At 36.3% G+C, this 27,953-nt stretch overlaps 1 protein-coding gene across 1 annotated transcript in view; it reads right to left on the reverse strand.

Annotated features, from left to right (window-relative positions):
• Positions 1–871: 871 nt before the first annotated feature.
• SLC15A5 (solute carrier family 15 member 5) overlaps positions 872–27,953 on the reverse strand; it is a 77,080-nt gene continuing 49,998 nt past the window's right edge. Inside the window, exons 7-9 of the mRNA XM_077167930.1 lie at positions 22,780–22,911; positions 4,313–4,421; positions 872–1,019 (exon numbers count right to left, since the gene is read on the reverse strand). Coding sequence (XP_077024045.1) covers positions 872–1,019; positions 4,313–4,421; positions 22,780–22,911 — 389 coding nt within the window. The remainder of the gene's footprint in view (positions 1,020–4,312; positions 4,422–22,779; positions 22,912–27,953) is intronic.

A 27,953-nucleotide genomic window follows, 5' to 3' on the forward strand; every position in this document is an offset into this window, starting at 1 on the left:
CGCACACTGCTACAAAGGCATGGGGCATTAGTTTTGTCTGACTCTTTTTGTTTAAAATGGGTTTCCAGATTTCTTTTGCATATAAAGGAAGAATCTCTTTTGGAAGATGACCCTGCCTTTGTTTGAATTAGTAGCAGTGGAGACCAAAAGATGTCTTTTGGGTTAGGGAATCTCTAAGCATCTCTTTTTGGTTTGGTAACTCACCTCCTCTCAGCACTCTTATGACCTTCCTTAATTTTATTTTTTCATTAATCCCAATAGTTCCCTCATTTACATTTATTTTAAAACTTCTTCCATATGTGGATATTCTCTCTTTGTGAGGGAACTCCATTTAAGGAACTGTGCTTTTGAATTCAGAGAGAATGTCCCTAATCAATTAATATCTTGATGGTGGAAAATCAAGATAATATATGGTAAAATAGTATAAAAATTTATTATTGACTCTGACACAGAAAGCATGTGGTCACAATGCCTGGTATGTACTAAGTGCTCAATAAATTTACTAAAATAAATAATGTTCATATACTATTATTTTGCTTCCAATGGCTCTTATTAAATGTCTAAACAATCATATATGTTGCTTTTAATGGCAAACTATTGTAAAAGTTGCAAAAAATATTTAAGAAATTGTCATTTTCTTGGCATAGAGCAATCACCTAGACTTTGAGATCACCCTATTAATTCTAATGTCTAATACGATGCAAAAACAATGGTTTGTTAGAGAGGTCATGTTGGCTTTTGTAAATAAAGTAGACAAAGCAATACTCAAAAGCCACTCCCAGATATATTGACTCTTACACTAAAATAAAGTGTTCAGCTGAAGCAAACAATGAATACTGTGCTCATAAGACAGGTGGAGTCAAATACAGTTTCATAGGGCTGTCTCCCAAAGATGAACACTTGAAGAAAATTCCTGTATACTGCCATAAAATTTCAGAGACTTTTCACAGAGGAGAAATGTTTCTTCAAGATTACTTCCACTGATGTCCTGGGCATTAAAATGATTTAGATTACAATATCTAAAAAAGAAAGAAAGAGCTTTTCTTAGGACCACATGTAGATGACTTGATAAATCATTTTGCTTTCCTCCTGTGCTTGTCTATCTTTCATGATGGGCCTGTAGATATGGCTCAACAGTGATGATTATTTAAGAGCCCTGCTCTCCAGAACAGCCTTTATAAAAAGACAAAACGACATTCGGGCATCTCATAGAGATCTTTAGACGGCACTCTTTTACAAGCTGCAGTGAGTCTCTTTTCAGTACCAATAGACTGGATGGTCTGAAACCAACTTTGAAGAGATCATGGAGGCCAGGACTTGTACAAAGTTAATTACACGGTAACAGAGATTTGTAAATTTGGTGCTAAGACTGTGTGGAAAATACCATTGTTGATGGAGAATACCATGAATATCTTTCTAGAAAGCACACACCTGCCCCTGTCTCCCACCATTCCTACACACAGAAGAAACCTTTTCTTCCCTGAGTGCCTTCTGAGTACCACACACCCTGCTAGGCTGACTCTGAAGAAACCTTTTCTTCCCTGAGTGCCTTCTGAGTACCACACACCCTGCTAGGCTGACTCTGTCTGAACTCTCCCTACGAATCAAGAAAGATGGAGTCATCCCGTTGCTCAGACTGGGAACTGAAATCCCAAGACATTAAATAACTTGCTTGGATTTGATGTCAAGTTAAAAACTTGCCTACAGAATTAGGGTTATTGGTAGAGCCTGTATTTAGAACCCGAACTCCTTATTCTAAATCCTGTCCTTTTTCCTCTATGACATGCTGCTTCTAAAGACAAATTGTTTTCTTAAATGCTTCTGGGCAAGCTCCAGGAAGATGGGAATATCTGACTGCTTTATTCACCGCTGTATTTCTAGTGCCTGGTCCAGTGCCTGATACTAACTGGTTTTCAGTAAATATTTGTTGAATGAGCAAATGAAGATGGGCTATAAGTTCAGTTTTATCAAATAGACATATGTTTCTGGGGTCACACATTTATTTTTGATTTGTGAAAGGGTCGAAAGCTAATTTCACCTTCTTTTCTCTCTCAATATTTTGCTAAAAATAACTATAAGAGAATGAATATTGCCTGAATTCCTCTAGCTGTTTGTCTGTGGCTTATGTCTCTTTCAATAATTGTTAAAGGTTATGCACAAAAGAATTCTGCGGTCTATGTAACAGGGAAGTGGTAGAGATAAAGTTAGACTATTTGTGTGTGTCTAATGTCTTGCCTGAGACATAAAGGTGCTCAAGACATGGCAAATTAATTTATTTCCTTAATTCTTTATTTCATCCTCTTCACTTCCTACTTTAAAAAGCATGTGGGAATGAATAAAGAATGTAATCAGGAAATGGAGATATGGTAAAAATCAGATGTTTTTCTGAATAAACCCGACATTATAATTTAGTCCCATCTTATCTTTGGTTCCTCCAATTCTGCTTTGTTTGTTTTTATTTTTACCTTCTTTACATGCCACCTCTTTTTTTTACAGTAGCTCACTTACTCAACAATCGGAGAGACAGAATCATACTTAATATTTTAATTTGAACAGTAGATCCTAGCTCCACGTAGACATGTACGTTGCTTTGTTTAACTCTGTTTCTTTAAGATCTGTAACAATACTTGGCACGTTTGTTGAATGAATGAATTAATGAATCAGAAAATCCCTGAGCTAATAGATTCTTGTTCCATCGCTAGTTCTACCTGAATTCAGAGCATAATCATAACCGTCTTGGTTACAACTCCAGCGTGAGTCTAGAGGAAGAATAAAAAGCAGATCGGAGGGCACACAAGGCAAGGTATGAGGGCGTTATTACCATTATAGCTGACTTCTTTGAATGTTTCCTCCTACTCACAACAACTGTATGAGGCAGTTACTATTCTTATGGTTTCCATCTTACAAATGAAGGAACCGAAGCTTAGTGAGGTTAAACAGCTTTCTCAAGCATGTACAACTGATAAGTTCTGGAGTTGACTACACTTGGGCTGTGTCTGAATGTTGCTTTTAAACCACTGCATGAAAGATGGAGGTAGAATCTTACAGTGGGAGAAAGGTAAACATTTAGAGACAGTAGAGTTTTGTGAGAATTGGCAGGTGGACACCACTTACGTATTTGGAGGCCGAGGATGGAGGTAAAAGAGCTTCTACCTTCAGATTCAGGTTTTGTTTTCCCCCTCTTTATTACTGCAAGACTGAGGAAGTTCCTTTGGATCCTTCCGCAAGACTCTCTGATTCTCTAATTTGCTTTTCAATCTAAGAATGAGACTCGTGTTTTAGGGAAATTGCACATTGAGGAAGGTGAAGTCTGTAAATATAAACTTGGATGCTAAGAAATTTAAAAATTTAGGAGCCATTAAGGTTTTTGAACTTGTTAATTTACTGCCTTGTTTGGGGTTTAAGTGCCTCTCCTTTGTACTGGACCACAAACTTCAAGAGAACCAAGAGCATAGGTTGGGCTAAATAGATATTGCTTTATAACTTTATGTTCTTCAAGTCTACTACAGTTTGTTCGCATGGTTGATGCTCCAAAGAGATTTGTCAGATCAATAAAAGAATGACTTAGGGAAAGGAGACCTGACAATGGATAAGATAATATACAGCTAAGTAGATAAATGAATGAAGGGAAGTGAAGAAAGTAAAGATCTGTTTGGTTTCCTACTATATGGCAGACATTGTGCTTGACCCTTTATCAAAAGCCAGCCCCCCAAACCCACAAGAGGTTGGTATTATTGTTTTTATTTTACATGTGTGAGAACAGAGGTTCAGAGAAGTTAGGCAATTTGCTCAAAGGCACACAGTCATTTGAGAATACGTCACTGGAAGAGAGAGAAGGACTGGTGATAGATTGATGGGTAGATGATATACATTAAGCTGCTTAATGGTCTCAGTGACTGGCTAAGCGATTTTGCACAGTTTACTATTGACCTTGAATTGGTCACTGTTGATCAAAGGTCTGAATAGGATCCAAATCTTAATTGTCATTATATTCCTAGCTAGTTGTTTAATGATACTTGTTTTTGTTAATAATGTTCATCCGTTCTTAATATCAATCTGGTTATTTCTAATTCTAATGTGGTAATATGTAGTGGAGAAAAAAGTCTTGTTTTAGAATTCAGTTAAGCCCTATTTTATTGAGAGGATCAATGGAAAAAGTGAAGTCTAAATTGCTCTGAATAATCTGTTACATTTTTCTAATATACTAACTTGTCCAGTCATGGCACACAGGATTCCCGATGGTTTAGTGATGGTTCCCAGACCAATATTTCATGGACTCAGAAATTGCTCCTCTTACCCCACACTTAGTTACCTTTGTGAAACACTCCAGAATCCCAGGACGTTCAACAACGTTAATGATGCCAGGAAGAAGAAGAAGCTTTCCAAATTGCCTTTGTTTAATGTGTTTGGAAACCAATTGCCTGTTTGGAACAAATGTAATTGTTATTCAACTGCAGAGATGTAAGTTTCTCTGAATATTTTATCATTCCACAATGCATAGAGCTTTATTCGTTTCAATAGTATCTACAAAGCAACAAAGCTCGTCTGAAACTTCATTGTCAAATTTCATTTAATTCTGTTATTAACAGTAAAATGATAAGCAAAGTACCCCAAATATTATAAGTATTTTGAAGGTCAAAAAGCTAAATTTGCATAACATGATTTAGGTGGCAGAATAGCTAGGTTCCAAAGGTGACCCTGATGTATGCTATTAATTTGCAGGAAGCAGATTTGCCTTATTCATCCTTATATTTCTAGTATCTAGAACAGTGCTTGTCATGTAAGGATTGTTCAGTAAATACACACTGAATGAATGAAAAATATTTTAAACAACTGGATAGTCTATCACATATGCTCATTTTAAGGTTAGTGAAATAATATTTGTAAATGGAAGATGTTATATTATTTTGACAACTTAGATAAATCTAGTGTTACCTTATTACAACATCACAGATTTTATTGGTGAAGTTATTTGCAATCTCTGGTTATCTAGAGATTTTCTTTTGATCTAGTAAGTAATACCTTCAATTTAATACCCCCAATACAGAACTATCCAGGACTTAAGGTAATTGCCATTACTTTGCTCCTAAGTTTTGACTTTTACTTTGGATCTCTTTCTATATATCTGTCTGTTTGACTGTTTGCCTATCTGTTTAATTTTTCCTCTTTTGTTTGGGTTATTATTTTAAATAAATTATATCAAATACTTCGGATATATTATATATATTTTATATGCAGTTTTAATTTCTTTGCAATACTTTTGAAACAGCAATGAGTTCTAATTACCAAATGTATTGCAGATATATAGTACAGTGTTTAGGATATTGTTTAAAAAGGAAAACTTATCTTCACAGAGAGAACTGAAATTCAACTGTGGCTCTGAATGGGTAAATGTTTCAAATCATAAATATTATGAGAATAGGAATTGATCATCTTTGAAGAATCAAATGCTAAGGTTTTAATTCCTTGCCTTTTGGTATGACTAGCTCCTAAATGGGTGAGGAAGGGTATGGGACCAGAACTATCAGACTGTCCCCACAGACTTGATCTTCTATGCCATCCTTGGCACAGGGGTTGTGTGAGTTGTTTCCTGAACTAGAAAATGGTTCTTTGCCTCTCCCTTGACTGTGCATTCTTTGATTTGGGACTTAAATTAAAGCTCTGTTCAAGGCTGGTATTCAGCAAGAGTATAACAGCTGTGATTAATTGTGCCACTTCTCACTTAAAGCTGTTTCTCTTTTGTCATTGAGCTTCCCATTGGCTATTCTTAGAATCAACCATGAAAATCAGCTTGGGACCATTATAGTCTTGGATCCATAAATGAAAGCTGGTATTGAGTTTAAAGTTATTTTGTAAGTTCCACTTCTCCAATTTATCATTTTGTGTTCCATCATGAAGAAAATTATGGTTGTATTGTTACATTGACACGATGCTTTCATCCAATGTTTGGATATATTTAGATGCTTCATTCAATGTTTCCCTACATATCTGTCTATTCAATATTTTGTAGGCCTCTTAGTGTGTATATGTGTGTGCTTATGTTCATGTGTAGGAACTAAACATTTGTACTTGAATGGGGGAATTGGAGTAGAGGTCAAGATAAGGTGAGATAATATCCCACTTATTTTCAGGAAGAACTAAACCATCCAGCCAAACCTCCTCAAACACTCCTATTTTCTTATTTCTCTTAAATTAATAACCCAGCCATATTTCTGCCCTTTTCATTCCACATCAGCACTTTGCATGCCATGCGATTATATCATTTTATCACCGTGTTTCTCCAGCTGCAGTCAGAGGAGTTTGCAGAGAGTAAGTGAAGCCTTAGAATTAACATGACATTAATTCTTCTTGGAGCATGAATTTTGATCCATAATAAGCAATTGAAAAGACTACCTTTATATTATAACAAAGTCAGATGAGGGAGAAGAATATAAATTTTGCAGGATCTTTAAGGGGAAAACGTAATGTTTCTGAGAAATTATGCAATCACAGCAAATAGAAGCCCTTCAGGAGAGTGCACCAGATACCCCCAGGCATGCCAGCGCATGCCAGTGAACTCCATCTGTTGTTGGGGATACTGTGGTGGACACAAATGAGAAGCACAGGGACTTGGTGTCTGGGGATGTGGGATGACAGGAGGATGCTGTACTAGAAAGATTAGAGACAGGGAGTGGAAATTTGCAGACATATACAGTACATTTTGTGAGTGGGGTTATTGGAAAATAAAATGAAAGATTGCCATATCAGCTATTCAAATAATGCTCCCATATTTCTTTTTAAATATCATTTTTAGGATGCAGTGTTATTCGTAATGCTGATCTTTATTCTAGCCCCATTTTTTTTGCCTGATTTAACTATAATTTAGCATTCTCCATGTAGCTAATTTACATGGTGAGCGTCATTGTAAAGAGAACCATCACTTAAATTGATAGCATGGAAAAAACACTAGCATCAAATCTGTCAGAGAGATTCTTTCAGACCTTAAACTTGCATTTTTCATAAAGAAATTATTATCTGACTATGTAAAGAGACAGCATTGGGTATAAAAATATAGAGGAAGAGCACAGACTTTTAAAGTCAAATCTTGCCTCTCTTATTTAACAGTTTTGTTGTTGGGCAAATAACGGAATAACATCTGATCCTCAGTTTCTCCTCTCTAAAATGATGACAACAGTACCTCCCTTACTGAGTTGTTATGAGAAGTAAAAGAGATAATAGATGTCAAGAGGAGGCACTCCATATAAGTTAGATTATTACCTCCCCCCTGTCTCTTTTCAAGGTAGTTCACACCAAATCATGTAGTCTGAGCTTGATCTTGGGCCCATTTCCTGTCAGATATTTCTTCATGTTCCATGTGCATTTTTTTTTTTTTATCGTTATCCCAGGACTGGTTGTAAAATGTTCCATTTAACATTGTCAGTTGACTCAGCTCTTAGGTACTATAACTTTATTTTAGTAGCTTATAAACTTTTATTGTCGTAATTCACATTTGTGCCATTTTTCATCTGACATTTCCAGTAGCTGATTGAAATCAAGAACATCCTTGCAACAGGAGATAAAGGGAAGACTTTTGGTCTAGAATAGGACTAACTAAACTTCTCTAGTTTTCAGCCTGGGGGGAGGGGCAGGAGGGTTAACAACATGAGAACAAGTTTACCACATGAGGCTGGTGGGTCACCCAGTGTCGTTGCTAACACTCACAGTGTACTCTAGCAATGGACTGTGATAGTATAATCAGCCAATGACTAATGAATGATAAGCTGCTGAAGTAATACAGCACTTACAAAATATCTGGCATTATACAGAAGTCTCCCCAATACTCTGGCTCAGCTAGATTTATTTTACACTTGGAGGTCATTCATTAAGGCATTTTCATGTACCATGAAATGGGTATTCCAGGTTGATTTAGAAAAGAAGCTTATGGGTTAGTAGGGGAGACATGCAAACAAGTAACTACTCTTAGAGATATGAGATACAACATTTTTCTATTTATCTTAAATTATCATAGTCATTTTAGAGACAAGAAGACTATAGAATAATCTTGTCTACTTCTTTTATTTTACATATTAAAAAGTGAAGGCACAGAGGTAAGGTGAAACATCAATCAATAGAACCTTCATCTTCTTAAGACAATAGCCCTCTGTTGGGGCTAAAGGAACTATTGATTTTGTAACTTAACATTTTAGCAGTTTAAAAATGTATTTGGACAGCTGTCTTTGAAATAGTGTACCTCAAATTCCCTCTAAAACACCTAAGACAACATCTTAAACCCTGGGATTGGCATTCAACCTGTTACAAGGATATTGGAGTAATTTGCACTAAATCTAAGGCTTTGGAAACTGGATCGAGAAACATATATGCTGATCCACACATGCTGTGCTATGCTATAAACAGCACAGCGTTGCTAATGTGAAAGAGGAATATGATTCCTTTCATTTCTTTTGCATATCTTTCCCCACCACAGAAATCAAGGTCAGTTCTAGTGAGAACACCAACAGCTGTTGCTCTAATGCATAGCTGCTGCTTTGGAAGGAGAAGGCACCCTTCTCTCCCCCCATCCCATAGCTCTCTATGAACCAAGTACCACTGCTTCTAAATTACATCCGGGAGTGCAAGTCCCACACAATCAGGCAAGATGTCATGGGATACAGGCATGGTACCCTGCATCCCAGGAAGTGGAGACCCCCAAAGTAAGGCTTTAGGTGCTACAGGGAGCCCCTCATAGCCTCATGTGCTTGAAACTGCACCCTGTGATCACTCAATCTAATCAGAGAAACTGACAATGGGTATAGGTAAGGTTTTTGAAGTAACTTGTGTTTTAACGGGACACCTGCAGACTTGAGTGCCAAAATGGAAAATGAGCAGGGCTAAGGGAAGCCATACATAGTCTCAATTGGCGAACACTGCTTCTCAGTAAATCTTTTCTTTTGAGAATAAGTAAATAGAAAAAGGCCAATATGGGGAAGGGAAAGTAACTAATATTTGTACATAGATGTTGCTAACAAGAAACACCCCAAAAACAAAATGATAAATATAATGATGATAATAATCAAGTCATAAGGCAAAGACAAATAAAAATAAAGCAGCGGGAAATATTAATTTCAGGCAAAGTTGAACTCAAAGGAAAAATCATTTAAAGGGACACTGAGGATCATTTTATACTGATGAAAAGCATGCTCCAAATTAAAGATATACCAATGAACATCCAGTGAAGAATGAAAAGATAATAAAATATATTAAAATATATGAACAAAAGATAGAAAAACAACTCTTGCAAATGATTATATCATAGTTAGATCAGCCTTTGATGACTATATAAAAGAAGAAAATGATGTAGAGAATTAGAATAATGAAAGTAATGAGTGCAATAAAGATTTATACCATTGTTTTGTACAAAAAAAAAAAGAATATACCCTCTTACAGAAGTTTAAACAACAGTAACACCAAACAAAATCACCTAAATATTAAAGAGACTGCTCTCAAAACCACTATCGCAAGCTAATTAGAAAATAAAGAAAATGAGAAAATTGCATTTACAAATGTGGGGATACAGATACAAACACGGATGAATATTTAAAGGTATATGTTCTCATTTTTAAAGTAAATGTGGAAATAAATGAATTAAACAATCATAGCAAGAAGTCAGAAAAAAGAATAAAACAAATCTAAGCAAAACAGAACAAAGGAAATAAAGATGAAAAAAGAAAACGAATATATGAATGTATGTTAGGTTTAAAAATTCTAAGAGCTGATTCATTGGTGGAAAATATAGCAAAATATATAAAACTGGCAAATCCAATCAGAATATATATCAAAAGATATACAGGATAAAAATATTTAAGTATGAATCTGCTATAATGATGTTGAAAATCTTATGGAAATGGGGTGATTATCTAGGAAAACATTAATTGTCAAAATTGAACCAAAAGAAATGAGAAATTGTAATGGCCAATAATAATGGATAAAAGTAACAAAGAGTGATCTCTGAAAGAAACATTTGGCCTTGATTGCACCTTTTCATTTTCGTGGAAGAAACAATCCTTCCCCTAAAATGTAAGGAGTGCCAGAGAATAGCCACAGGACCATCCATTGATACCAAGTATTATTTATCCTACATAGGCAAAGATAGTTTAATATCAAAAAGTCTATCAATTAATTATACTATAATGCTAGCTCCAATAAGAAAAATCATGAAATTATCTCAACTGCTGCTTAAGAAGCGTTCAATAAAATTGAACCTGATTTGTTTAAATCTTAGAAAGCAATAAATAAAAAGTTTCTTATGAGAAAGAATATCCTTTAGGATTACCTTTATAAACCTGCAAACACATTTAATGGCAAAATAAAGGAGATCCATATTAAGATAATGAGCAAGATAAAATGATCATTCTCACTCTCTTTTGATATTAACATGGCCCTGGAAATTCTGTGTCTTGATAAAGGCACAAAGCATAGCAGGTAATATTAGAAGTGAGAATATAAAATTATATTTATTTGAAGATAAGATAATTTCGCTGCAAACTTGAAAGGATCCACTGAAATACTCTCATAAATTTACTAAGAAAGTTTAAGGAATTGAATGCAAGATGAAGACATAAATGTTAATAGTTTCTCCCCATATGATAGCGATAACCTCAGTGAGTTGTAATGGGGGAAAATAATTCAGTTTATAATGGCAAAAAATAAAATAAAAGAGCATAAAATGCTTACAATAACTCCAACAAGAAATGTTCAGGGTAAATATGAAGAAAATAACAAAATCTTACTGGGCAGAATTTTAAAACATGGACTGCATTAAAAAGACATTTAGATGAAAAGACTAAAAATTGTAAAAACTTCAATTTTCTAAAATTGACTTGCAAGTTTACTCTTTTTATTTAAATATAAATGGATTTTGGGAAAACTAATAAGATGATTCTAAAAATATTTAGATTCTAGTCTGAGGAGACTGTGATGCATTCAAAGATTATCCATAAAAATGCTCACCCTTGTAAAATTTATAGCAGTGAAAAACTGGAAGCAACTGAGACATTCTATAAGAAATGAAAGGGGAAATACATTTATTTATTTATATAATGAAATACATTACTAAAAGTGACCTTCATATTTTTTCTTTTTGGAGAATTTCAATTACATGGAAACACGTTCACAGTATTATTTAAGAGAAGAAAAAAAGGTGGGGGCCTGATACAAATTTGTTTATTGAGCATTCAGCAGGGTTTTTCAGACCTTAATTTTGTTTACATCTATATAACTATACATAAATTTAATATATGCACACGTAATACATGCACACAAATAGGAAAAGTATTGAAAGAAAATTTACCCAAATAATTACCATCATTTCTTCAAAGTCTGTTTTTTTCTCTCTTTTCTGGTTTTGATTTATTTCATCATATACTACCTTTATAGCAGAAAAGTAATATCTTAAATCTCCTTAATCAAATATCCTTTTGGTAAAATTTGATTCTAAAAATCATCTCCAATTCATTGCAATGCAACAGAAGGGGAAGGTTTCCTATTTCAACCAACTCTTCTTCCGCAGTTGAATGATGGGATAGCAGGTCTGTTATTAGCAGCCTGGATACTATAACCTGAAAGTTAGGTGCTATTTATAAAACTGTCCTACCCAAGAAATAAAATAACTCCAAATAAGTACTTGATTCTGAACCCTAAGACTCAACTCACTTCAGTGAAATGACACGGTATTCACTACTGAAACCACAGATTTACCAAAAGCTTCAAGTATACATGGCATTATTCTAAGTGCTACAGATTATTGCTTTTGATTGGAAGCAGATTTCTGTTGTCTTTTTAGAGGAAGATTCACTCATTTCCCCATTTTACTAACTACTGTTTTATTTTAATGTAATGGAACCATGAAAATCTTAAAATGTGCCCTTCGGAATTTCTTCAAATGATAGTTGCGCATGCTGGGCAATTAATTTTCCCAGACTTGGATTTTTTTAGGAAGTTATTTTGTAATACTGATGCTTTAGCAAACGTCAAGAATTGTTGAGACAATACTGAAATGGCTTTTATATCCTGTTTCATTTTAGGCATACCTTTCACTGCACTGTTTTTTTTTTTGTTTTTTGTTTTCTTTCTTGCTTGGGAGCAAAGAAATATGCAATTAAAATATGTAATAGTCGTTTTCCAGGGTGGACATGCTTCTGTACCACAGAAAATAAACCCATCAAGGAGTTCTTGCTTCAATACTGCTCTATGATTTCTGCAACTCGTGTAACTTTTTCTGAGCTCATTTTCCTCTTATATATGATGGGGCTACAAATATCTACCCCCAAAGAATTGTTGAGAAGACTTAATGAAATAATATCTTTGTGAAATACATATAGCAAGGTCTGCATATAACTGACACTTAATAAATGTTAATTTCTTTCCTTCCTCCTTTCAGTAACCTGATTTAAATGCTTCATTTGAGATTCATAGCTCTCCTACCTGAGTTAATTTTTAAAACACATTAATTTTCATGGCACCTGAAGGAAATAATACCTAACAACTGCATTCTAACTTTGACTTTTCTACCGTTTTTTTTTTTTTTCATATTTATCAAATAAGAACTTGAATTGCTATTACCCTCAATTTACAGTCGAGGAAACAGAGGCACAGAGAGGCTGAACTGTCTGCCTGAAGTCATATAAAGGAGACAGAATAAATATTTGTGGAATGAATGGATGAGCTGAGATTGGGTGGCAGATCCGCACAAGCTTAATACTCAGCTACTGATAAAAATGTGCTAATTTGCATTTCCAGTTCTTGGGAATTGTGGATAAAAATGAAGTCACGTTGCTGTTTCCAGGAAGGGACACAGTGTCTTTCAAACTTTTAGAGAACTAGCTAGCATTGTTCACCTGAACTGCAGGGAGAACAGGCATGGGTGATATTTGGCATCATAAGCTCTCATATAAGGGGGAGTTCATTCTTTCTAAGAGCATTGGGAGGTAAAAACCCATCAAGATAGTGTGTTCTCATGATGATTTCAATGAATTATCATGGAAATGAGTTTTAGAAGAGAGGTAATGCTTTGTGATAATAGCCCGATAATGCCATTAGCTATGAACTGTAATTGTAATAGCATTAGTCAAATGAATATATCTGATATTAATTTGAGTGTCAAATATTTCTATAAGGTTCTTCTTGTTAATTAAGCATCAGCCTTGGTATTATTAATTCAGTATCTAGCAGTGCCTGCACATAGTAGGAACCCAATATGTATTTGTGGACTGAATTAATAAATTGTTCTCTAAGTGGAGCTATTTAAAATAGTAAAATACCGAAATTAAATAATTTCACGGAACGGGAGAAACTGATTTTTGCCCAACATCTGCCTGTGTATACAGTCTGTTCTCTCATTTGCAACTCTAGTTAGCTAATGGTGTAGACTTAATTTCAAAACTTGAGAAGAAAGCCCTTCTAATCTTTTGCATATTTGAGAGGAAACGGCCTTTAAGATTTACCCCAAATTATTTTAATTCAAGATTAAAGTAGAGTTTGTCCCTTCCATGCTGTGTTCATCCATATACCATTTTTAAAGCTATCAGATATTTCCATGTCTGCCTTTAGCACCTGAATATGGCTGGGCAAAGTCACGCTCTAGGTAGATTGTTATCGTGTCCATAGTCACCAGCATTAACCAGGCCTTAGACACTGCCAGCAAATCTTAGTTCTCCTCTTCTACATTATTTTATCTGTTCTCACACTGACGAGTTCATATCTCTTTGCTCTTCCTACTCCTTCTCCTCATCCTAATCTCCTTTGCTCTCCTGGATGGCTTGCTGCATACTTCTTAAAGAAAATGGGAACCTTCAAAGGGAGGTTCCAGCATCTTCTCAAGGCCAGAACTGTGTAACTGCTTGCAACTGCACCCATCCTCTCCTTTCTCCCTCCTGTTTTCTGCAGAGGAAGGAGAATCCATCCTCCTATAAGGAGCCAATCTTTCTGTGTAGATTCTTGACTGAAACCCCAACTCCTAGCCTCAGTGCTTTAGCTCCATCAGTTCTCTCCTCTTTTTTCCTGCATTTTAAAATATACCAGATATTTTCATCAGTGTTAAATATGCTTAAGCATTGCTCATGATAAAGACATATTTGAAGCCACATATAGTATTGCCAGGTAAAATACAGGACTTCCAGTTAAATTTGAATTTCAGATAAACAATGGATTACTTTTTAGTATAAGCATATTCTAAATATTTATTGAACAGTCTTTTAGTATATGTCCCAAATATTGCATGGGCATACTTATACTCAAAATCATTTATTATTTATTTGAAATACAGATTTAACAGCATATCCTGTATTTTTATTTGCAAAATCTGACAACTCAACTCACATCCCCCCTAGTTACTACTCTAGGTCTTAAATCTCCTTTAGTGCCAAGTTTTTCAAAAGAATTGTTTAAACTTGGTGTCTTTATCTCCTTACTTCCTAGATATCCTTCACCCAACTCCAATCTGGTTTTCATTCCCATCTAGCCACAGACTAGACGGCTCCTGCTAAAATTATCAGTGGCCATAATGTTGCTAAATCTTAGGGGCACTCTACAGTCTTCAACCTACTTGATCTCACTGTACCATTTGACACAGTTTAAATGCTTTCCTGCTTGAACCAAAATAATATATATGTTATACATTATATTGTTATAAATATATATTTATATACCCACTGTATATTCACACATATAGTTATTATTTTATATGTCACTTTGTCTGGCAGGATATTTCTCCTCCATCCAACTTATAATGTTGGGGTTTCTTTAGATCTTGGTCCTGGGCTCCTTTTACTCCTTATTCTTAACATCCATGCTATGTCATTTTATTAAACTTCAGTGGATTCATATGCTATTTTTATGCCAAAGACTCCATATTTAGGTTTCTAATTTAGTTTTATTTTCTAAGCTCCAAATATTGCTATTTGGATATCTCACAGGTACGTCCAACAATATGTTTAAAAAATGAATGAGTGATAAGTTTCTATATCTATTATTTTCCCTGTCTTCTCCATTTAATAAATGGAATTTTTGTCCACCAGTTGTTCATGTTAGAATCTAGGTTGTGTCCTTGGTGCTGCCTCCTCCCTCCATCATCCTTCCCTCCCTGATTGTGTATCAGAACCATCACTAAGCCTTCATGATTTTACCTCTATGCAATAGCTGTGTCCATTTGCTTCTCTCCATTTGTCCATTACCTCTCTAGTTCATCCCTGCTCTAAACTTGCCTGGCTTACTTCAAAAACTGTAACCTCTCTTCTACTTCCAAATCATTCTCTTTTCCTTGCTAATTATACTACATTTAGAGAAATCTTAAAACACAAAAAGGTCATGATGCAGTCCTTTATGATTTCTTATTACTTCACGTTTAAAAAAAAATCCCTGTAAGCCAAAAGTCCTACATGATTTGGCCTCTGCCTAATTCCCCAACCTGATTTCAAGCTACTCTCTTTTTCTGAATAGTTTCTGCTTATTGGCCTTCTCTGTGTTCTCCTGATGTCCCTAGTAATTTCCCATTTCAGGCCCTTCTCAGGTATGCTGTCAGCCAGAAATACTTCACGCTTAGGCTCACCAAGCCAAATACCGCCCATCCTTTTCATTTCAGCTTCGATTCTATTTCTAGGGACTCTTAGTGTGAGCATGGATGTGTCTCTAACGCTACCTATACTCATACATTTGCCATGCAATGGAGGGCGTGGGTTCTGAGGGCCAAGAGGAATCTCAGAGCACTGCTTTACTTCCTCTGATCACAATCTGGACCTGGAATTAGAGTACGAGGAGAACAGAACTGAGCCCTGAATTTACTGAGCACGTTCATTTTTTGAGAATTACTAAAGTGTCAGGCCAAAATATACCCATTTGGAAAACACTGAAAGACCTCACTCAAATGACAATAACAACACAAACCAATATTTTTGTACGTCTACATTTCTCTGGTACTTCTCATCTATTTCTTCTAGTACCGCTAATATTTTTGCAAGTAAGTTGTTAGGAGCATCATCTTAGAGAAGGTGAAACTGAGACTCAGAGAAGTTAAGTAACAGGCTCAAGATCTCATATCTCATTAAGGGCTGAATTGAGATTGAACTCTGATTGTCTGACTAAAAAAGTCTGTCCATCTATCTCCTGTGAAGCCACAGGAGCAGATGATTGCTTTCCAAAGTCAAAAAAATAATTTGGGCTCTTCCCTGATGTGGTTATGAACTCTAAGATCTCTCACCGGCTTCAGGGATTTCTGTGGACCCAAAGGTGGAGGGTGTGGAATAAATTGTTTCCGGGATGCAGAATCCCAGGGTAGAAAGAGGACTCCGCATCTAATTCTGACTGAGAAATGTGGGCAGTGTTGGCCCGTGCAAGTCTTTGGGGCCTGCCAAGGAGGCCCCAAAAACATTGTCACTAAACCAAGTGACATACAAAGCAGAGTATGAGCTGGCCTAAAGATGGATTATAGACTAGCAGAGCACTTCTCTTCCACTCTGGCTCTAAAAATCTATAAGCTCCAGACCCACATGGAGTTGGACCCGAGGCAAAGAGCTGAATTTGAAGAAACACATCTCTTAAAAAATAGACACGAACCAATGAAATCCAGTCAAACACATTTCTGTATGCATAAATACTTTTTCCTTTCAAGTTTACCTTAACTGCAAATTCCTGTTTCAAGAGCAACAGCAATTCATGCTGACACGGCTGTCAGTGGCCTCAACAATCATAGATATTTAAATGAGGATTTTAAAACATCTCATTTATAATTTAAAATGATCTTGATCAGAATTAAACAGCTTAATTCTTTGCTCCTCTCCTGAATTTTAAGGAGTCAGAAATAAAGGGGACAAGAAGTATACTTTGACCTCTTGATTCTGCCCAATTATCCTTTTCTTCTTAGACATTTTGATTTGAATCCTTCAATCACTTGCACTCCCATAACTAAGATGTCATCTTTCACTGAATTTTATTTTGTTATTTTCGTCAAAAGGTAAGTTCAAATTCATGAGAGTGAGAAAATTGATCCTGTTGCTAATGGGATATTGCCGAAATAGGCAGTTTGACTGACTTCTTCACTCCCTTATATTAGCATTGCTACTTTTAGATAAACTATTCCTGAAATGATTAGTGTAGGAAGATGGGTTTTAGTTTTGTATCTTCTCCTTTAAAGCACTCAGAGTTAGAGATCCCAGAAGGATCAGTTTTCTCACTTGTACTGAAAATGTCACTCTAACAGTTATCTGTCTGCACAGTCAAGTTTTGAGAAATCTTTTGAATTTACCGCATTCACACCATTCTCCGTCATGTGCTAAAAATGACTAATGCAGCTTGGAGGCCGGGAGACAGTGATAGCTGATCATCTTTTCAAATCATACACTAGCACTCACACACACACACACACATAGACACATGCTCAGCTGACATTATGAATCCTTAAAGATTTAAAATATCCTATATGCGAAATGGAATGCTGAGGGATACGGGTGGTCTAAACATATAGTTGGAGGGCCGATTTCACTATGGTTGGTTCTGTTAAAAAATTGGTCCATTTGACTGAAAAGACTGATCTTGTTTTTAACCAAGTGTGCCATTGTGATGTTTGACTTAATTTTTATATTTAAAAATAATCTCTGACATTAAAAATTTCAAAGATGTTCAATTTTATCCTCTCATTATGTCTGAGGAAAGCAAAGTGCAGTGTTCCCAGCATTCCCTTTTTAAAACTGGATGAAACGGTCTTTGAGTGTAATGACCTACCCAAATTTAGGCTGATGGTCAAAGAGTCACTATCTTTTAATGGCCCTAATTAGTCACTATGAGCCATTTTAGGGCCACTAGTGCCCAAATCTTTTAAATGAACATCATACTTTTTTTGAGGATGAAATCCTGGTGGTTCAAGGAACTGTCACAGACACAGACTTATCCTATTCCCCGAAGACATATGACAGTATCTCCTACGATGACACACAGGACATGATGGAGAAGTGTGTGGGCTGAATGATAGTGATTAGGTGAATCGTAGCTGATTACTTCCCAAAATGAATGACTAATTGGTTGTTACTAACTTGCAGTAAGTGTCTGGAAATTTTCCATAAGGCTCTATTTTTGGTTCTGTCCAATTCAACAATTTTATCAATTACCTTTAAGAGGTCTAAGAACTTGCTTACCGAATTTGCAGATGACACAAAGCTGGCAAAGGAGTAAGGATTAGTACTGCACTGAGTGACAGAAGGAAGTTTCGAAAGTGTCTGTTCTTTAGGATGATGGGTTGACATTTATTAACTATAAAGACCTGCTTTTGTCCTTGATAAGAGGAGTGGAACTGAAGTGAAAGCAAATGCTAACAGTACAAAAACTTCTGGTTGTAATTGACCATAAGCACAATGCAACTACTGAAAGAGTCAACCTAATGGCTGTTGAAATTCAAAGAGAACGTGTGTTGGGTTGATAAAGGTACCATATGCATTCCTGTTGTTCCTTTCTTGAGCCTTGTTTGATTCTGGAAACTGCTTTTTAAAGAGGATATTGTCAAATTGTTGTTTGTGTAGTGGATGGAGGGGCCTTGATAGTGAAAAATCAGTGAATCATGCTATATGAAAAAGACTGTAGTGGTTTGTCTGTAAAATAGAAGGGGACTGTGAGTGCTGTCTTTACTGAGGACTGTGTCACAGACTCTTCTGAATATTTCTTGTATTAATTCACTTAAACCTTAGAAAAACATGATGTAGACGTTATTGTCAACACTGACATGGAAACTAAAGACACACGACTAGGCAGCCTGCATTCAATTCCTGGTAGTCTGACTCTGGAGTCTACTTTCCTAACCACTATACCAAAAGATTTCACCAAGTATTTATCAAATGTTGAAGAGCTGATAGGTAGACAGAAAATGAGACTTGTTCTATGGAATATAAGTTACCAAACAGAAGGGAAAACTCACATTTTATCTCAAAGTACAGAATTTTTCCAGACACTGAAAGGTGTTAGGACATCTAGATTTTGGTGTTAGGTTAGACTAGATGACTAGATAACGTTCAGTTGTAAAATTCTAACTTACTGTGATATGCTTTGATGTAGCACAATATTATTATGGACAGAAAGAAAAATCTTGAAGTAAATTAAATTATTGATCATTTAAATGCAATTTCCTCAAGCACAAGTTTAGAGAGTACCTCACACTTATACCATCTTGCTAAGATATACTTCCTTGTATCCTTGGTAACCCTACTTCCATGAGCACCAAACTCTGCCAAAGTTATATTAAGTTTTGTTCACTTATGTTTGGGCTGTGTCTAGAATACTATCAATTTTATTTTATATGCAGACACCATCTGTTTTCGTTTCCTATGCTGCTTAAGCAAATACCATATAATGGTTTGGTTTAAACAGTGGGAATTTAATAGCTTGTATTTTAAGCCTAAAAGAAAGAAAGTCCAAATCAAGGTATCATCAAGGCTGTAATTTCTCCCCAAAGACTATGGCATTCTGTGGCTGGCTGCTGGTGATCCTGGCATCCTTAGCTTGTCACATGGCAAGGCACATGGCAGTGTCTCCTGGTCCTTCTGAGCATTGAAGTGGGGCCAGACCCTCTGAGATCCCTGGGGCACAGGCTCCAGCCTCTTGGAGTGGTGGCAGTCTTCCTAAACAATGGAGTGGATTTACCCTTTCAGCATACATGGTTGGGTTCACTCTCTTGGCTGAAGAAGGTGCCTTTGGTCCAGACCTCAGCTATCATGATTCTGCCCTTGAAGAGATTTTTCCCTTCAAGTTGTCCCTTCTCTCCATTTTAGACCAGGTGGCTGTGGTGCAATCAAACAAATTGTGCAAGTTATGTGTTGCACACAGAGTTCAAATTATCGGTCCAAAGGGCTTTCCATGTACCCTTCCTGGATAATGGATCTCCAATTCTGACTTGCACTGAAATGGATGACTGGACCCTTGTTCAGTTAAACCCTCGCATGGAGCATTATTCTCTGGGGACCCACTTTTCAGAAGTTTAGAATTTTCCAAACCATCGATCTGATTTCTTTATTCCCAGGAATTCAGTTCTCAGCTTAATCTTTCCCTCTTGCATTTTACTATAAGACACAAGAAGAAACTCAGCAGCACTTGCCACATTTAGTTGAAAATCTCCTCAGCTAAATATCCAAGTTCATCATTTCCAAGTTCTGCTTTCCATCTGACATAGAACTCAATTTTGCCAAGAACTCTGCCACTTTAAAACAGGGATCACCTTTCCCCTAGTTAACAATAATACATTCATCATTTCCTCCTGAGGCCTCATTAGAAGTACTTTAGCATCCATATTTCTACCAATAATCTCTTCAAAGCAATCTGGGCTTTTTCTATTAAGCACCTCACAATTCTTCCAGCCTCTACCCGTTACCCAATTCCAAAGCAGTTTGCACATATTTGGTATTAGCAATAGCAGCACCCCACTCCTATGGCTCCAAAATCTGTTTTAGTTTCCTAGGCTGCTGAAAGCAATACCATGAAATGGGTTCGGCTTAAACAATGGGAGTTTATTAGCCTATGGTTTCGAGGCTAAAAGAAAGTCCATATCAGGACATAATCAAGGCAGTGCTTTCTCACTGAAGACTGTGACATTCTGGGGCTAGTAGTTAGTAATCCTGGGGTCCTTAGCTTGGCAAGGCACATGGCGGCACCTCCTGGTCTCTCCCTTCTCTTCTGGATTTGGCTGCTTGCCTTCCGTGGCTTTCTCTCTCTGTCTGAATTTCATTCTCTCATAAAGGACTGCAGTAATAGGATTAAGGCCCATCCTGATTGAAGTGGGCTACACCTTGCCTGAAGTAACCTCATCAAAAAGATACTATTTATAATGGGTTCCCACACACAGGAATGGATTAACTTTAAGAACATGTTGTTCTGGGGTACATACAGTTCCAAACCACCAAACTATCCAAGGAGGATGAGTTACAGAAGTAACAAATGTCACTAAAAAGCACTTTCTTTGGGGAACTCCTACCAGATGCTGGAGTATGGCAATCAATACTGGAATTGATTTCAGAGTGCCAGAGTTCAGATCTGTCTCCAAATACTTGCAAGGCCTAGAACACCTCCCTTTCTCTTTTCTTCCTTAATTGTTACATTAGAAAATAGGAATGATAATATTACTGCCTTTACAAGATTGTGGTCATAAATGAGTTAATGCATGTAAAAACTCCTGCCACACCATGCAGATTTTCATTATTTAGGTTTGTAGTGAAATATATTTGCAAAAGCAGGTGCTTAAACAAGTATATGAGAAATTTAGATTGATATAAAGGATATTTATATATAATTATATATATAATTGTCTATAATATTTGATCTTACATTTCCTTTAGAATACCACCAATTGAGTTTTTTAGCAAATTTTCAGAAATATAAGAATAAATAATGGCATGTTAAGGCCTAAAATATTTTTGGTAAAGTATAGGTAATACTTTTCCAAGTTGTCTTACAAAATCCTAACAGTATTGCTTCATCACTTGTTTACATTTTAGGGATCTAGAGAAGTTGGCAACTTGCTGCAGTTCACTCGGTTACTTATAACAGTTTGGATTTGAGCTGTTTTAGGATTGAACCTTGAGGAATCATGACTTACATAATTCTGTGTTGCTCATGCTAAGTATTTAATACACATTTTTGTTTACCTTTCTCCGTAATTAGGAAAAGGATGGGGCTTGATCTTGCTAACTATCAATCAAGGACTGGTGAGTTCAGACTCTAGAAGTATCCTATACCCACCATTGAATTTATCATTCTTGATTTCTATTGCTTCCTTACACCTCTACAAATTTTGTGAGTGCTTAGAAGTGTTTATCTCACTTGTCATGGTATTCCTAGTACCTGATATGGTGCATGTGAGAGTGGATCCTCAAAAAATATTTTTTGAATGGAGACATGGTGTTCAAGGGTGTCTCTCATTCACAAAAGTTAAGTTTTCTATCATTTGGATGTAGGTAAATTAGTTCTTTATAAGAGAATGCAAACACTTTATATTATTTTAAGTGTACAACTATATATATTTGAAACTAGGAAAAATAAGCTGGTAGTATTTTTATAAAGTAAGTTAAAGTACATTAAAATAAAATTTAAGCTATGCTAACTTCTTAGAACATAAAAAAGAAAAAAAAATTCCCCAAATCCATGGATTTAAAATACAGTCAAAGACATTTCATTGTTGCAGCTTGTCATATGGTCGTCTTTTGATTTTCCCACCAGCACACTAACTAAAAAGTAGTACTTTTTGTATTTGCATCAGAATTTTTCAGATTGGTTGTTTCTTCTGATCAAAATCTCTGTTGGGAAAATTTTCCAAGATCATTTGTCATTCAATTCACAATTTCTCTTCAGATGCATAGACAAGATTTCCAGCAAATCAAAAGGAAAAAAAGATACCCTACCCACCTATAGTTGCATGGAACTTCACCTTTCCAAAGAATTATCTATGCCAGCTATGAGGCATTATTGAATATGGCCTCACAGAAAGAACTAATAAGAATTTAATGACTGTTTTGTTTCAAAATGCACTTAAAAAAGACAGCAGACAGGGTCTCATGAGACGTGACATTCTGTAATTACCTTCTTCTATCAAAAGAAAAACAATTCCCAGAAATTAATGAATATAGCAAGAGTCTATTTCCTATCTTAATTCTATCTTAATTGCAAAAGTGGATCAATTAAAAATAACTACACTGGCAAAGCCCTCTCTTAAGGTTTTTGTCTCAACATTCTCTAGTCATCAAATCAATGCATATAAGTATGCCATTAACCAATTTTTACCTTCTGAGATGAGATATACCAACTCCACCAGCAATGCCCCTGTGAAACAGCCAAGTCCATTGAACAGTGTCAAAAAATTCATAGAGGTTCCTCTGACATTGCTTGGAACAAATCTGTATGCTATTACAGACACTGAGAAAAAAAGAGAGAAAGCAGATGTTAGAACATTCTCTCTAAAACACTTCACAGATATTATCCAAATTAGTGTTGATTATTCCTCAAATAAAGTATGCTGGTATGGTCAAAATTTGAGTTAGATTTTGTTAAGGTTACTGTAGTCAGACATATTTTGATGTGACAATTTACAGATGTCTACTGGAATAATGTATGGCAAAATTTACCCCTTATAACGACTAGGAGAATTTGATGACTTCGTGGTTGGGTGTCCCAATATATTCCCTCAAATGTCATACCTGTTTGATAATTTGAATATTTCTGATGAATTTGGGGTTGAAGTAAGTCTCCACTAGATAACATCATGACAGTCTATTAGTAGGATCTGTAATTTCATGACTGTATGTAAATGATTAGGTTCCCTATGGGAATGCTTGAATTTTTCCTATACAATTAGCACAGCAGTAAAAGCATGGGCTCTGGAATTAGACAAGATTGTGCTGAAAGCCTAGTCAACTATTTACTTCCTCTGTGACTTGGGGTAAATTATTTAAACTTTACAAGCCTCAATATCCTCCCCTATAAAGTGGGATAATACCACTATTCGCCTGGCAGAAATGCTGTGAGATTTACCTGTTATGCTGTATGTAAAATGCTCACCAGAGTGCTTTCTTGTAGGGACTAAATAAAGGTTATCTATTTTCAATAGTATCAGTCTAATCAAATAGCACCTACTCTAAGCAAAGTAATGTGCTAAGCTGTTTAAGTACACTACCCCATTTAAGGGCAGAGGACTTAAAGAGACTAGCTTAAGCACTGGGTCTCCAAAATAGTGATGTTTTTTCCCCTCAAGTCATTGGGGTAGTAGTAATGATGGTGGTAATAGATTGAGAGAAAATCTCGGAGAGAAAACCGGGAAAATTTTCAATAAGAATAACTTTTTTTTGAGATCAGAAATAGATGAAAATAGGTATATGTATTTTTCTTATATACCATATTAACACAACTCTCTTAAAGTATGCATGGAAATCTTAGTGATACATACTAAAATATTTATGATATCTGGAAATTGTTTCAAAATTATACAGCAGGAAGGATGAGTGGAGGGGGGATATGTGAATGAGAGTAGAGATAAAACAAGTTTGGCCATAAGTTAAAAATTGTTGAAGCTGGAAGATGGATATATGGGCATTTAGTATACTAGTCTCTCTCCTTGATATATGTTAAATTTTTTCATGATAAAGTTTTCCAAGATTCATGGCAGAAAAAATTGTAAAGGAATTGTAAAGGGATAATAGTAAACACTAAACCTTTCATTGCCCTCTCAATAATAAGAGACAGATCTTGTTATTTCCTCTTTTCTCCCTCAGAAATATTTCACCCTAATTTGTTCTTTAACTCAGTAAACCTCTGTGTTTGCCCAGCACTTTTAAATGAAGTTCCATGATGTAAATGTTCAATGGTCCTATATTAATTTAACATTTTCTGTTTTAGTTTCTCTGTGTCTTCCACATGTTTCTATTTATTTAAACATTTAAAGGAGTTTAAATAAATAAAAAACATTTAAAGGAGTCCCTATTTGTGCTCCAGGAAAGGTCCCCTGTGTGAGGGCTGAGATTGGGAAAAGATTTAAGCCTGTATCTTTCCTGGGTTTTAAACTCTGGGAGAGCAGAGAGAAGCTCAGTTCTAAGGGCAGTGTCAAACTCACACCCTTAATATTGCAAATACCGATTGGAGGTGATGAGAATGATGGTGACAAATCAAATGCCATGGAGAAGGGCTTCAAATATTTGGCAGCCAGGTGCAGTGTGCACCCCAGCTCTCTTGAGCAGCGGCATTCAAATCACCTGCAGGAGCCAGAGGCCAGAACTTCAATTTTTTTTAAGTGCAAATGAGAACATGAAGGAAATGCTGAAGAGGCTTTGGAAGAAAGGATTCATAAAAGTTATAAAAAGAAACTTGGCTTATGCACTTTCCTCTTTATAAATATAGGCAGACAAACAATGGACAGAAAGACTAAGTAGGCCTATCTTTTTCACTGAGAAAAAGCAGAAGTACAAGCCCATTATTACTCTCCTAGTTAATTATTAATCCTGTGCTTTTCTCTTGCTAGAACTTCTGGTGCAGTATATAATTCATGAACACACTTTGCCAGCTCTCTGCCTGCTGGTTAATCTCTCTTTGGTGTCATTTTAGTCATTTTGAAAGTCTCCAGTTCCCTTTTATAGGACTTCACTTTTCAAACCCTAGGATCTCCATTTTCAGGCATCTACTTGTATGCTCTGATCATTTTCAACTTTAGTGATCATCAACTTGATTTTTTAGGCCCCAAAATTCTTTTAGCCCATTACTTTAGAGACACTATCAAAAAAATCTGTCACCATTCTAAAATTTTCATTTTACTAGGAAGGCACAGTAAAAGATATTCAGAGTGTATGTGAAATCTGGTCTTCTTGCCAATGAGAGCTAAAATGTGTCTCCAGGGGGTTAGTGTTTGCAAAGATGCCTTGTGAGAGCATATGTGGGATCTGCAAAATATAAGACCATAACTACCTTCCTAAGGCACCTGGTACTGGGGACTCATTGCTGGAAACTTCCTTCTCTCCAATTATTCTTCAATAGTCGAAGCATATTTGCCGTATTTGGTGGAAAGTTGTGAACATGTAGAGGAAAACTGCAGTCCTAGAAAATGGAACTTTCTCCTATTGCCATTGTCAAACCATTATTCTTTCTCCATTCCCTAAAAAGCTTCAGCTTTGTATCTCACGCTATCAAATTATATCAGCCAACACGCATCCTTTGTGCTATCATCTTCTGACTCCTGGGCCATTTTTCTCTATTTCCTGAAGTTGTAAGCTTCTGTCTCATCACATTCTCCAGTAACAGTCCTGCCTTAATTCCTGGCAATTTTAACATACATCTAGATCATCCATCCAATCTCTGTCCTTGCACTTCTTGGCCTCTCAGTTCCTTGATTTCCTCACCAATGACTTTGTCCTCCATTCTACTTTAGCCATTCTACCCAAACCAGGGGCTAGCCAGCTACAGCCAGGTAAAGTCTGACCTGCCACATATTTTCATGAACAACGTTTTATCAGAGCATAGCCAAATCATTCATTATATATTGTCTCTGTCTGCTTTTGCATCACAACGGAGTTGAATAGTTGTGACAAAAAGCTATCTGGCCTGAGAAGTATAAACTACTTACTATCCTGCTCTTTACAGAAACAGTTCATGAGCCTCTACCCTATACCAATAACTGTGACCACTCCATAATCTCAATTTTGTGCATCCCACATGACCAATCTTCCCAGCATACTTTTTACTATCCTGGCCCCAAATACTTGTATTCCTCCATGTCCTCCAATCCATTGCTCCTTTCTTCATTTTCATGTGTCTCATCCCTTTGATGCCCACACTACTCTTTTTACCCAGGTTAAGCCCCATGCTCAACTATTATAATCCCATTCTTTCACATACACTTATTTCCATGCTTTTTGGAACTTGATTGGCAAACAATCAACTCTCTACTATCTCTGCTCCTCTATTAGCCTTGTGTGGCTGGGGAAAAATATACAGCAAGTTAACCAAGTCATTTTATAAACTGCCCACAAACCTCAAGCAGCCTCCCAATGCTCCTTGGATCATACCATATTGAGAAATGATCCACTGTGCTTCCCTGCTCAGTGCCATCGATGTAGAACATTACTGGTAATTTGAATAGTATATTTCATTGCAATAGTATAAAAATATAGGTAGGTTTCATTCATTCATTGTTTTATTCAATCAAAAATATGTGTCAATCGTGCAATTTTATGCACTATGCACATACTTTCCAGAAGAGAAATGTGGGGATGAACAAGACAGACAAGAATCCCGACTTCAAGAAACTTACATTTTCATGGTGAGAGGCAGGAAACAAATCTACAAATACATATAAGTTCAGATGAAAAAAATGGGACAGGGTAATGGAATGGAAAGTGATAGGGCCACCCAGGGAAGCCTCTCTAAAGAAGCGAATGACCTTTGAGAGAACTCAGTATAATACTGAAGAAGCCAGCCATTTGAAAAGAGAGGAAAGGGGATTCCAGGTAGAGAAAAGAGCAAATGCAGAGGCCTTAGGGGAGATAAATTTGGCATTTATGAAGGCTATCAAATTTCTAGGGAAGTGGTCAAGGGACAGAATTCTACAAAATATGGTTGGAGCACCACGCAGAGGCCAAACAAGGTGGAGTCTAATTCATCATGGGAAGGAATTGCCTATAAAACCCTGCTGCAGAGTTTTAAGTGGAGGAATGATAGGACTTGCGTTTTGGAAAGAGCATGTAGCTATTCTGAGAACAGACTCTCATGGGGCAGGTGAGGAAGCAGGCAGCCCAGCTAGGAGGCTCTGGGGGCACTGGGGCTAGATATGATGGCGATGTGGATTAGAATGAGGCAAAGGAGATGGTGAGACGTGGGCATATTTAGGTTATATTTCAGATTAAAGTCTAAGATTTGCTGTTAGATTGGAGGTGAGAGGTAAGGGAAAGGGAGGCATCTAGGATGAGTCATGTAAGAAAGACACAGGTCTGATCACAATACTTGGTCTCTTGAATCAGGGCTTGAGTTGTGTGATGTAGTAAGAGCTAGAAGCAGGACACAGACTTATGTCCTAAGTCTGTTGCTATTTATTTTTGTGGAAGACGAAAATAACAACAGTAATAGCTGCCAGGTGTTGAGTACATTTTATAAACCAGGCACTGTGCTTGGTGCTTTATATAAAATATTCTGCTTAGCCCTTACAACAACTCTTCCTCATTTTACAGATGAAGAGAAAGTCTCAGAAATACAAAATATTTTTTCCCAAGTTCGCATGGCTAATCAGTGGCAGAAGTCAGGCTGATTTCAGACCTGTGTGACTTTAACCCCACTGATCTTACCCACTAGACTCTACTGACTCCTAGAAGAGTAGTATTTGATATTGTATTTCAAAACACCCTTTCACCTATTATCTTATTTGATTCCCAAGGAGTATTCTTCTATTTCCATAGATTCCTATACTGATACTATACGATAAG

Source organism: Tamandua tetradactyla, chromosome 7 (genome assembly GCF_023851605.1).
Source record: "Tamandua tetradactyla isolate mTamTet1 chromosome 7, mTamTet1.pri, whole genome shotgun sequence".
NCBI classification, from domain to species: Eukaryota; Metazoa; Chordata; class Mammalia; order Pilosa; family Myrmecophagidae; genus Tamandua; species Tamandua tetradactyla.